The 12871-nt window shown below is 41.4% G+C and overlaps 1 protein-coding gene across 2 annotated transcripts; it reads left to right on the top strand.

Moving 5' to 3' along the window:
* Positions 1-3334: 3334 nt before the first annotated feature.
* On the top strand, positions 3335-11789 carry MGP (matrix Gla protein). 2 transcript variants are annotated; one of them, XM_069968691.1, is made up of 6 exons: positions 3335-3475; positions 4856-4904; positions 6692-6807; positions 7435-7470; positions 10274-10346; positions 11327-11789. In XM_069968691.1, the coding sequence occupies exons 1-6, from the start codon at positions 3364-3366 to the stop codon at positions 11466-11468; spliced, it is 528 nt and encodes a 175-aa protein (XP_069824792.1). In that variant the 5' UTR covers positions 3335-3363; the 3' UTR covers positions 11469-11789. The 2 variants fall into 2 exon arrangements, with proteins under 2 accessions (XP_069824792.1, XP_069824793.1); XM_069968692.1 differs by having other exon boundaries at positions 6695-6807.
* Positions 11790-12871: the final 1082 nt, after the last annotated feature.

Here is a 12871-nt window from a genome sequence, read left to right on the forward strand (position 1 = left end):
CTACCAGAGATTAGAGTGAATGTCCAGCCTTGTATACTATTAAGTGGGGAGGGTTGTCACCAAATAGAATGAACATTTTTATATTTGCCTAATTGATTATTTTCTAAATTAATCTTTATGTATGCATGCTCCGTATACCCTCCAGAGAGTTACATGACAACATACTGTCTGCCTGCAGCAGTAAAAAGAAGAAAAAAAAAAAAAAAAACTGAATGATCTGCCAGATTTATTACAGTGGCCTAATTGTTTGTTAGGTATTCTGGTGAATCTGTAGACTACTTCACCCAAAATGAGAGAAGGTGCGCTATCGAAAGTATTATCGGCCGTTAATCGCCCCGTGTAATAGAAGGCAACGATCAGCCGACGTGAACAATGTCGGCTGTTTATTGCTGTCATTTGTCTTTCAACATGTTGAAAGACAATCGACAATGATAGCAGCGATCTGCTGCCATCGCTCCATGGAATAGGAACGGCGGCAGCAGACTGCTGCTATCCTCTATGGTTTGCCCAGACAATCTAGTGATCAGCTGGGCAGCCCCACCCCCCCTTGTGGCCCCCCCTGCACTTACCCGCTTGCTGCTTCCACGTGTAATAGCGGCAACAGCAAGCGTGGAACAAGGAGCTGACAGCGCTCGTTTGCTCCTCTGTGTCGCCCTCTGTAATAGGGGCTTTAGACTAGACAGTTTAAGAGTATACCAGAGTATCACAGTCTAAGACTATGTTCCCAATTTGTATGACACCAGCCGTTCCGTGATCCGGCCGGGTCACGGATCGGCTGGTGTCAGAAAAGATCATCCTAGCCGGTACTGCAGTACAGGCCAGAAGATCTTTACTGCCGCTGTATTTGGATGCGGGATGTGCCACTTCACACAATGGAGCTAGGGATCCCAGCCGGAGTGTATACTTTGTGTATATTATGTGTATACACTCCGGCCAGGATTCCTTAGAAGGTACAACTACGTATGTTCCGTAGTAATCACGGCCATTATTACAAGGCCCGTTACTATTATGAAACTTACGCAGTGGAAAAATGGCCTAAGAGTACACCAGTATCACAGAGGCTCAAGCGCTTTGGAATATCGGGTGCATCTTTTGGTTGTCTACACCATTAGTGAGCTTGTTTAGTTTTAGGGGTTATGCGGTATAAGAAAATTGCATTTAAATAAAACTATACTCTGAGTTGAATAAACTGATCCTGAGTTACAGCTTATTTTGTATTTCAAAGCTGCGCTTACTATATTGTTGGTGAAGTTACTGTGTACATACAGTAAAGTATTTTCCCTGTGCTGACACAATGTCCTGTATGACAATCTGGAGCTGTGCTCACATCCACTTCTACAACCTAATTGGCACATTGATCTTATTTTCTTATCAGACTATAGGTATCATGATTAGCGATGAGTGAACTTACAGTAAGTTTGGTTGAACCTGAACCTGATCGACAGGCAGCAGGATTCAATGGTCGAGTGATCAGGTTCGGGTTTGGCTGTGGTGAGTTCACTCACCTGTTATCCTGATGTATGATAATGTATGCAAGATAGACAGAAATAAAGTGCTAAAATTCTAGTACATAATAACCTCTGTATACCTGCAGTCCAGAAGATATAAACAAAATTATCTCAGAAGAATCCCTAGAAATCGACATTTACATGTTTTGCAACATGTATAGAGGAAGAATGTTCTGTGAACTCCACAGAATGACTGCACTTACATAATGTTTATTTGAGAAGAGAACAGAGAGTGATTCATTCAGGGGTAAACAAAACCTGCGGATATATTCAGTAGTCTGGGACTATGGGGTCAGTTACAGAATTAGCGATTGGGTAACAAGTTTGGTTATTTTTAATGCTGAACTAATGTTTACAGTCATAGGCAATAATGGAGTACAAGCTGCGGCAACACACTCATCCCTGCATCAATGGTCATGTCTCATAGGAAACATATCGGCTGGTATGCAAACAAACCAGCCTTTACATAAAGGGTTAATCTGTTGTAAAAAAAAAAAAAAAATTACCTTAAAGGCAAACTAACAGGAATCTGTTATATTCCTGTTAGGAATTTTTTGGTTTAAATCAACTGGTGCCAGAAAGTGCCAGAGATTTGTAATTTACTTCTATTAAACAATCTCCAGTCTTACAATACAATACAGCTGCTGTATGTCTTGCAGGAAGTGGTATTCTTTCCATTCTGGAGAGCAGGAGAGGTTTTCTATAGGCATTTTCTACTGTTCTAAACACTTCCTGTCACAGAAAGAGGTGGCAGCAGAGGGCACTGTTTCAGACTGGAGAGAATACATCACTTCCTGCAGGACATACAGCAGCTGATAAGTACTGGAAGACTTGAGATTTTTTAATAGATGTAAATTAAAAATCTCTGGCACTTGCTGGGACCAGTTCATATGAAAGAAAAAAAAATTGGTGAACTACCCCTTTGAAGAAATTTAACCTGCTGTTGTGTTCCAACAGAGCACATGATGCTGAGGAAGAGGGTAGTTTTCTTACCTTATCCTCAGCACTCTTTCCCTGCAATGCTTTGTTTCATGCATATGCTAATTAGGTGGTTCAGTGAACTAGGGGCGGAACTACATTCTTTGGTGCACCGATCCGCCCGTCTGCCCACCCCTCACTATGAATGTTCATCTAGTGCTCTGCAGTGATGAGCAGCCGGAGTGATGTCATTGCAAAACGCTGGGTGAATATTTATGAAGAGGGGTGGGCGGATTGGTGCACCAAGGGCTGTAGTCTGACCCCCCAGTGTAAATATACCAAAGAAACTACCTTGTTCCTCAGAGTGCCTGGTCCTATCGGGACATAACAGCAGGCTAGTTTCCCTACAATAGTGTATTTTATACGAGGATCAGAAGTTCATGAAATGTATACACTTTATACTATTAGAACAGGCTAAAGACTTGGCTGTCCAGGTATGATGGGAGTTGTAGTTTTGCAACAGCTGGAGAGCAAAGGTTCCTTACCCCTGCTCTATATCATGTCTGGGAGGTTGTTACAGCCCTAACCCCTCTTACTGACATCACTAAATATCATTTCATTTAATGTTTACCTATAACTATATTATTATACCTTAATATACCTATATAATTAATATACCTTAATTATACCTCTCCGTAATGGGCAATAACTGCAGGTCTATGATATTAAGAGAATCGAAGGAACATTCTGGAAACATTTTAACTACATAGCGATCAGCGTCTTAGGAACCTGTTAAGTTTCCAGGCAGTTCCTCCACCTTCGCCCCCAGTCCAAGTCATCTGCGGGGTCTGTGGTCAATTAAGAACCATATGTGGCTTTTGTCTCAAGCGTGGTCTGAAATTTCCTCCAAGAGGGAAGGATGTGTTAAGACGGAGGTATGATCTTCATAGTGGGGAGGAAAACATTAAGAGGGCTGGAGGTGGACTCTCAGGATAAATACCCATCTTATCCAGGCATCTCATCAACAGATCCAGCAAAGTCCAAGAGCAGTGAGTATCATATACCATTGAATGTAACATAGTAACACTGCTAGAATAACTGACTCTTTATATTTATATATATGATCTGCTTGAAGCATTTTGTTACTTTCCGTCCTATAATATGTATTGCTAACATGTTATTCTTCTATTTGTAAAAAAAAAAAAGGGGGGGGGAGAGACATAGTGGTTATACACTTACCCAAGACCCAGATTTATCCCTGTAGAGCATGCCTGTCCCTATGATTGATATTATTATTATTGTCCCTAGCTGATATTTGATTAGTGACTGGCTCAGTGATCACAGGCTCAGACTAAATAAAACACTGTAGCAATGACCAGAAAACCATCCCTGATTTTCTTCTTTACATTATAGCTTATATACTATTAATATTCATATTTCCTCTGATCCTCTCTTTATGGATGTCATTACAAGGGTTATTGCCCAGATTTCCTGAATGGCTCTTGTGCAGTGACATATCTGTCTCATATTACTGTATAGTTAAGCAACTGCTCTATGAATATTGTCAACTGCTACAAGACTAGTAAGTTGGTCATATTGGATTTTATCCAGCTTTCCCAGATACAGATAGAACCAAGAAAAGGCTAATAGAAATTGTGACTATTCTTGGATTTCTACCTAGGATTTCTTTATAAATGATGTAGTTTGAGATACCAATAACTAGAGGCAGAAAGTTCCAGTAAAGTGCAATTTCCTACGAAAGAAATAGTGACGGGTGAAGTATGAAGGCAGTAAAGGCAGCTCTATGCCCGGAAGGCTGCTATAGGGTAGAGGCTCAGAGAGGACGCCAGCCTGGTATTTACTATTACACAGTGGTATCAGTGACTTACAGTTGATTTCTGTGGTTGTTTGTTTTCTTCTCTATCTGATCTAGTCCGCTATGACTTCTTCCATCTTTGTTTTCATCTTTTCAGAGTTTAATGCCCAGACATCTTCAGCTCTTCATTTTTACAGCAGCTCATCATCCCTTAAACTAAGAAAGGCTCCAAAAGGGCCAAACACTGTGCCCTTTGAATATATTACTCCTCTACACACTGCACCCTCTGAATATAACACTGTCACACCCTGTGCCCTCTCAATACAATACTGTCACACATGAAGTGTACCTGTCAAAATCTAAATCAACAGGCAATGTCATATAAAGCATTTTTTTTGCAATTTGCATTAATTACTTTTTGTTATCATGCTTTAAAACAAAACTATACTGGATATAAAATCCAGCTCCAGTCTCCTGGAAGCAGCTTTTTAGTCCTGTGCCTGGTCAGCATAGCGCTCTCACAGAGAAGGCAGTCATGTGATTGATGGACACATTGAGCTGTGACTTTCTGTACTGACCGGGACTTCCTGCATTTAGTCTCTTTTCTTTTCAGCCAGCACAAGACTAAAAAGTTGCCTTCAGGAGACTGGACCTGGATACAAGTAAGTATAGCATTGTATTGAAGCATGATAACTAAAAAGATAATATAAATTACAAACTTTATATGATATCTACTATTGATTTAGATCTTGAAAGTTATAAAAACAGGTACACTTTAATGATAACACACACTATACCTTCCATATATTATTTTAGCATATACCCCATAATATAGTATATACAATGTTCTGGGGCCCCTCCTAATGAATTATAATACACTGTCCCCCCAATGAGGTATAATGGTCTGTGCCCCCTTAATAACTTATACTGTGGCCCTCTTCAGTTATAATCAGCAGCGACCCTATGTTATGGTACACTGTGCCCCCATGAATAAGTTAGATTAATAATAATACACTGTGTCCCCCCTTAATGAGATATATTGTGCTGATGCCCCCATGAATAGTATTTCACACGTACCTATCTTGTTCCCACACTGTTCTCGGCAGATGCACACTGTTCTCTGGCATCTGCTCATGAGGGCTCTTTACTAGGAAGGATGATAAATAATCACGCTTCTATCAGCTTTCTACACCACTGGCCTTACTACACATCACCTCTACCAGCAGCTTAAAGGGGTTATCCAGTGCTACAAAAACATGGCCACTCTCTTTCAGAGACAACACGGCTCTTGTCTCCAGTTCAGGTGCGGTTTGCAATTAAGCTCCATTCACTTCCATGGAACTGAGCAGCAAAACCCCGCCCAAGCTGAAGACAAGAGTTGGGCTGTGTCTGGAAGAAAGTGGCCATGTTTTTGTAGCGCTGAATCACCCTTTTAAGTCAAGTGACAAAAGCACTCTGTACGCAGGACACAGGAGTTCAGCAGCTCCATACAAAGAATAAGTTTGTTGAATAAAGCTGCTAACAGAAGCACTGTGTCTGACTATGTGTCAGGGGCAGAACACCCCACCCCAAGCTCTGGGTTTCCACATTCACAGCTTTGCTGCATTTCTTAGTTTAATTAATTAGAGCCTCGTTGATTCTGTGTGTTCTGCAGTTTTGTCTGACTTGATTGACTGGGCTTTGCCATGATCTGATCAAGCCTTGTATTGCTAATCACATAGCAAAACCCAGGCAGTCAATTAAGACAACAGTGTACATTTGTGGACAGATTGCTGTACCATGGTTCTGGTATAGGATTAGCATCTTTGTCATCCAATGATGCTTATATACTGCATGTCTTTTCCAATACAAATATAAGTAGCATGCTGCTTATTTAAGTGGCTTATTTTTTCCCTTTAAATATCCATATTAAAATTTTCTATTGTACTTCACATGCTTAAGATGTGAACAGCCAATCAGACAAGTGTCAACCTAGTCTTTAGGATAAAACTAGAGTATGACACTGTGGCCTGGCTTGTAACAGGAGAGCCCTAATAGATTCTTACATCTGTTTCATTAGGACATAGTCATCAATAACTAAATCATAGAATTGTAGAACTTTTTGCTTATACTATAAAGATAAAAGATGACATGAAACCTTTTGAAAAACAGTATTTGTATGAAGTCTGGGAGTACATGAAGACTGAAGCATTGCAGTTATTAAGCAACTTGCAGATCAGGGGGGCTCCTGGAAATTGTAGTTGACTCCCACATGTTTATATTTCACAGAGTTACAACATACCTTTCCACCTTGTGATATTATTCCTAGGCATGTTTCTGGACATCCTCTGCCCGGGTCCAGCTGTGCCAGCACATACCTCTCAGCATTCCTGGTACCGCCCACCCCAGATGCTGGGTTTTATAGGAACTCCGCTCTCTTATATTCAGTAATTACTTCTTATATCTCCAGCAGAAACTTTCCTGTGGGAATCAGAGAAGAAATAAAACGCACAAGACAAGTCAGCATGAAGTCCCTGGCACTGCTCCTTGTCGTGGCGCTGGCCATTGCGGTCACTCTCGCATACGGTACGGAAAATTCACTTGATTTCTTTGAAGGATAAACTAGAATTATCTGAAATAAGTAAATAACAGTGTGTGTCTGGGAATAGAGAAAGTACAGGCTATGTGTAGGCATTGTGTACAAAAGGCAGACAATGGGTAGGTGAACTCCGATGAACTTATACATGAAGCTATAGCAGAAATAACAATTTCATTATCTATAAGAGTGATGGAGATGGAAGGATCAGTGTTGAAGAATACAAGTTTATTCTCATATAGGTCACTATGACCTGCACCTCTGATCAGTTACAGGCTATATACTATATGCTATACTGATTTATAGAGTACAGGCTGCAGTAAACATGACCAAAGACTAGAAAGGGATGCTAATCCTTGACTTATAGACTAGAATATACAGAAACATATATATTAGAGACATATATGCTGTTGGACCAATAAAGCCCATAGAGCCAGCTATAAATGGATTCATAAAAAGCATACATGCTTCTATATACAGAAACACAAGCACGGCTATAGACCATATACAAGAGGCCATAAACACAGTGATAGAAAGGTTTGTTTTAATTTCAGGCAAGAAAACTATTACTTTTTTTTTCTGCTATATTAACATTGATGCTTTTTCCTCCCATTTAGACTCAGTTGAAAGCCATGAGTCCTACGAACGATATGGTAAGAACCTTTTCCAATGCTAGAGATGAGATACTGAGCTCCTGCTTACTGTTGAAGGATTGTTGTAAGGGAGGTAACCCCAGCATAGTTCCCACACAGCTGTAATCATCACTGCTGCCCCTGCACTAATACCACACTGTATTGCTTGGTGTAACATTGTTTCCTGCCTGAAGCTTGCAGGAGGTGATGAGATTGGTGTCAGAAAAGGTAGTACAGAAAGCCTTCGGCAGGCTGTAACGGCAGATCTAGGCCTCAGGCTGCTATGACAACATATTGTCTCCCTGCAATGGCATCATCACATAACCATAAATGATGCATTATATACCTGTTTAAATGTCACTTTTTTTTTCATTTTAAATATTTATTTATTACATTTTACATAAAAGCTATAACAATGACATGAATGCATAGAGCAAGCAGAACAAAATTGGGTTATGAGATACAAAAACCCAACTAATACATATATGGATAATATATTCCATACATCCAATGAACTTAAGTATATTATACATACAAGAAAGATAACCCGTTCCCTGTCCACCCCACCCCTGTATCCCCACCCTTCCACCCCCACCCTTATGAGGACTCTGAAGAGGAGGGAAAGAGAGAAAGGAAAAAGAAAAGAAGAAAGAGAAAAAAAAAATTCTAGTTAATGAATTACATCACATTTCCATCTATTCCAAATTTTCCCGTATCTTCTCTTTCCCTTATCACTATTTGCAAAATAGATCTTTTCATAACACCTGATCTTATCTACCATATGTAGCCATTCCGCTACAGGGAGTTCCTCTATATCCACCCAGTGTCTCATGAGGACCACCTAAATGTCACTTTTAAATTAGAATTTTAAATTGACAGCAGCTATCATCAAAACAGAGGTGGCGGGGATCTGGATTACCAGTGTGTAAAACAATGACATAAAGACTGGGCAGGCTTTTTACGGTGTGTCGTAGCCTCCCACAGTGGGACAGGACAGACTAATAGAGGTGATAGACTGCAGATTGTCGTGAGGTTTCCAACCGCAGTACAACCACTCAGAATCTGTCATTCTACTTGTGTGAAAATATATTGCTCAAATGCAACTGCAATGTGAGTATGAAATGGGAACTCCACTAAATTTCAACAGTGAATGAACATAGCCTTTCTGTGTTTTCAATCCACTCCTGATTTTGGTTGAAAAATACTGACCAAAATACTGAGCAAAAATACTGTGTGTGAACCCAGCCTTAAGCTATGTTCACACAACGTGATCTGACCGGGTCACAGAACAGCCGGTGTTTTACTAAATGTGAACATGGCCTAAGGGTACAAACCCACACACCGTATACACAGCAGATACGCAGCAAAAACGCAGCAGATTTGAAGCAGATTTGGTGGTGCAGATTTGATGCTGTGTTCAGTTATTTAGATCTAATCTGCTGCGTATTTGTTGCGTGTTTGTTGCGTATTTGCTGCGTATTTGCTGCTTATCGCAGCAGTAAATAAGCTGCGTATACGGTGTGTGGGTTTGTACCCTTAGGGTGCCTTCACACCTACCGACTCGCAGCGTTAATAACGCTGCAAGTCGGCTAGGTCCTGGCAGATCACTGTCAGTACATACACGCAGCGGTCTGAACGACCGCTGCGTGTATGTAAATTTGCCGGCTGCTTAACCCCTTCTGATGCCGCCCGCCCGCCTCCCGCTCAGCTCTGTATACATTACCTCCTCGCTCCACGGGGTCCCGGCGTCCTGCTCTCGCGCCCGGCCAATCAGTGTGTTGCCCTGCCGCAGCCACTGATTGGCCGGGCGGGAGAGCAGGACGCCGGGACCCCGTGGAGCGAGGAGGTAATGTATACAGAGCTGAGCGGGAGGCGGGCGGCCGGCATCAGAAGGGGTTAAGCAGCCGGCAGATTTACATACACGCAGCGGTCGTTCAGACCGCTGCGTGTATGTACTGACAGTGATCTGCCAGGACCTAGCCGAGTCGGTAGGTGTGAAGGCACCCTTACAGTGTTTCTGTGAGTGCAATCCTTTGTGAGATAGGCTACGTTCACACATTTTATTAGCTCAGTTTAAAATGACGTCTGGCATTTTGAGTCTAAAATAATGGACGTCATTTAGCAGCCTGGCCTCCCCTTAGTGCAATAACAGATTTTTGAAGGCCAGGAACGGGTTTGAGAAGAAGAGAAATCTTGGTCTTTCCTTTATGACCTGTTCTCTGTTTATAGTCTGTTCCTGGCTTTGGCTTAAAAAATCTGTCAGATAAATCTCTTTTAGGCTATGTTCAGATGTGGTAAGACACAGTCCGCATGCTCCATTGTGAGCACTGACAGGGCCGTAGTTATTATGTAGCTTATGTGGTGTAAACATAGCCTAAGAAGGACTTATTGGACTTTGGATGCGGCTTAATTGAAAAGTCCATTGAATTTAATAGTAGAAACGGAGAAAGAACGGTGACAAAAAAAATACTGTGTGGGAAAAATAATGATCATGATCATTATTTTGACGTCTGCAGTAAAAACAGCCGTTATTCAATACATTGTGTGCATTGGACATCCGTCTTTCCATTGACTTCAATGCATTGCCATTGCAGTCAGTTAAATCGCAGCAATAACGGATGTTTTTTTAAATATCAAAATTAGCTGCCTTTTCTCTATTTTTGACGTTGTGTGAGCATAGCCATAGACAGTTCTATGACCAGCACCTCTCTCAGTAAGGTTAAGCATCAGGAAACAAAGTAACAGGTGCCCTCTGCTATCTGCCACTGCATGTTTTCCACAAATATATACAAATCAATGCTGTATTTTATATTTTCTTCTGCAGACCCATTTGTTAACTCAAGAAATGCCAACTCCTTCATGCCCTCCCAGCAGAGAAACATACGAATGCATGAGAGGTAAGGAGAACATCATCATTTTCTATTTTCAGACATGCACAGTAACAGGATTTTAATTAAATTACAAGCAAAAAAAAAACAGTAAAAAAAGAGTAAGGGTGAGTTCACACTGAGGAATTCTCGCGAATAAATTCCGCGAGAATTCCTCAGTGTGAACCCACCCTAAAACTGTAGAAGCTAAACGTGGCTAAACATTTAACTTATATGTAAAAGGTAGGGGGTGTAGGAAAATAATAAACAACTTAAACTTACCTGTTCCCGTTCCTCTGTTGCGCCACTTGCGGTTCTCACTGACCAACAACAACATTTTTGGCTGGGAACTGGGTACGTCACATACCCGTCTCTTCCAGCTGCACCGCCACAGCCCGTCTGAGCGATTGCCCGCTTAGCCAGTCAGAGACTGGAAAATCACTTAGCGGGGTACATGACATGGCAGCTAAGAGAGAAGCTGTCAGCTGGATCCAGGAGCAGCGCTATTAGGCACAAGGATAGGTAGGTTTAGTTTGCTATTTCCCTGCACCCCTGACATTTTTTTTTTTTGGTGGGATTTCTCCTTTAGATCTTACCTTTTTGTTATTTTCTATAGATGAGTATTAGTATAAGTAGTACTATTTTCTATTTACACAATGAATGAGGGCTTACAATGAATATATGAGGGCTTATAGTCTGAGTGTTGTCAGGAAACTTGATGTAAAAAGTTGTAACAGCTGCAAACAAGCATTGAACGGTAGACCTCTTGTTCGTCAACTAATCTCTGGCCCTTTTAGGGACCAAATTACTTTCTGGCTTTGGCTTCAAATCTGTCAGATAATCTTTCTGTGTAAATGGACCCTTACACAGGCCGATTAATGAGGCTTCTGCAGATAATCAGCCTGTGTATGTACATTGTTTGTTGGTTTATTATATAAAATAATGTGGAGTGGTCCTTTAAGCGGAGCTCTTGGACACTGTTATTCATGCTTAATTTCTTATCTATGCAGAATTCGTGAGCGCGCCAAGAGCACCAGGGAACGCCAGCGCGAAACCTGTGAGGACTACAACCCCTGTGAGCGCTACGCTATGAGATATGGCTGGGCTGCTGCTTACAAGAGATACTTTGGAAAGCGCTATGGCGAGAAGTAATAGGGTGGATGAGCATTTCTGATGTGCGTGTGAGGCAGGGATGGGGCCCGGGGCCCCTATGTTATACATGTGTATGCTTGTGCCAGTTCAGACATTATTGCATAGTTTCTCTTTAATTGTTCTTTTTTATTGTCTGCACCTTCTAATAAGCACTTTTCATATATTGTTCAAATTCTAAGGGGGGTGCTGTGATCTCTAGCAGAACGGGGTATATAATATTTGATCTCTGATACTGGGGCTGTAAGTGAATGCTCTTGACTCTTGGCCATTTCTTGCTTGGATGGAAAATCTTATTTTCAAAAATAAAAAGCTGCTTTATAATTGGTGTCAAATGTTAAATGGCGCCGATCCTGGAGACTTTGTGTTATTACAACCATTTGCCTGCAGGGGAATTAAGAAACCAGGCAGGAATGTGGAAACCAAATGTTGATCTGGAGATATGAAATTGAAACTGTCCAGGGGTGTTTTAATAGTGGCCAGGGGTTATAATGAATCAGAGATTGTCAGTTGTCTATGTGTGTGTGTGTGTGTGTGTGTGTGTGTGTGTGTACATCTGAAGAGGGCTGTCAGTCACCCACTTGATATCCCACTTGCTGTAAAGGACTAAAATAGTTACAAAGGCGGATCTACTTAGTGACTGACCACTCTCCACATGCACACCTATACACAGATAGCTGTCAGTCACTGCCAACATGATTACTTATACGACTATGTGCAGTGATTTACATAAATAAATGACCAGTTATCCTGGAACTATTCTCATAAAATTATACATCTGTCTGCACTGCATTTTTGATGTGACAAGTTACCTATATGGGAGTACACTGGTCCTCCTACACTAGTTAGCGCAGGGACAGGGGAGCTGCCTTAATGGTGACAGTATTTCCCATGCTGCACACCCTGTGGAGTAATGGTAGTGGGGTGACCTTGATGGTACCTGTGCAGTGAGTCAACCATATTCCCCTTTTTACTAAATAAATTTGGCCATCTTCCACAAAGTTAAAGGGGTACTCCAGACATACGTTAAAAAAAATGCTTACAACAGATAAGCAACCTTGAGTGTGTTCATGTTCGTCCAAACTCTTATCATTTGATTACCGAGGCTGAAGAATTTGGATGCAGCCCTAAGGCTGCCTGGAAAACATGGATACAGCTATGTTTTCCAGAACTCGCTAGGAGTACGCAGTTTGTGTGTGGTATCGTAGCTCAATTCTACAGAAGTAATTGGAACAGAGGGTCTTTTTACACACACACAGATATCTGACAGATCATTGAAGCCAAAGCGAGGAATGGATTTGAAAAACTGAGAAATCTCAGTCTTTCCTTTCTGTTCTCTCTTCACTGATCCGTCAGATAACTCTGTGTGTGTAAAAGGACCCTTATAATACCACGCACAAGCTGAG

The sequence above is a fragment of the Dendropsophus ebraccatus genome, chromosome 4 (assembly GCF_027789765.1).
Source record: "Dendropsophus ebraccatus isolate aDenEbr1 chromosome 4, aDenEbr1.pat, whole genome shotgun sequence".
NCBI classification, from domain to species: Eukaryota; Metazoa; Chordata; class Amphibia; order Anura; family Hylidae; genus Dendropsophus; species Dendropsophus ebraccatus.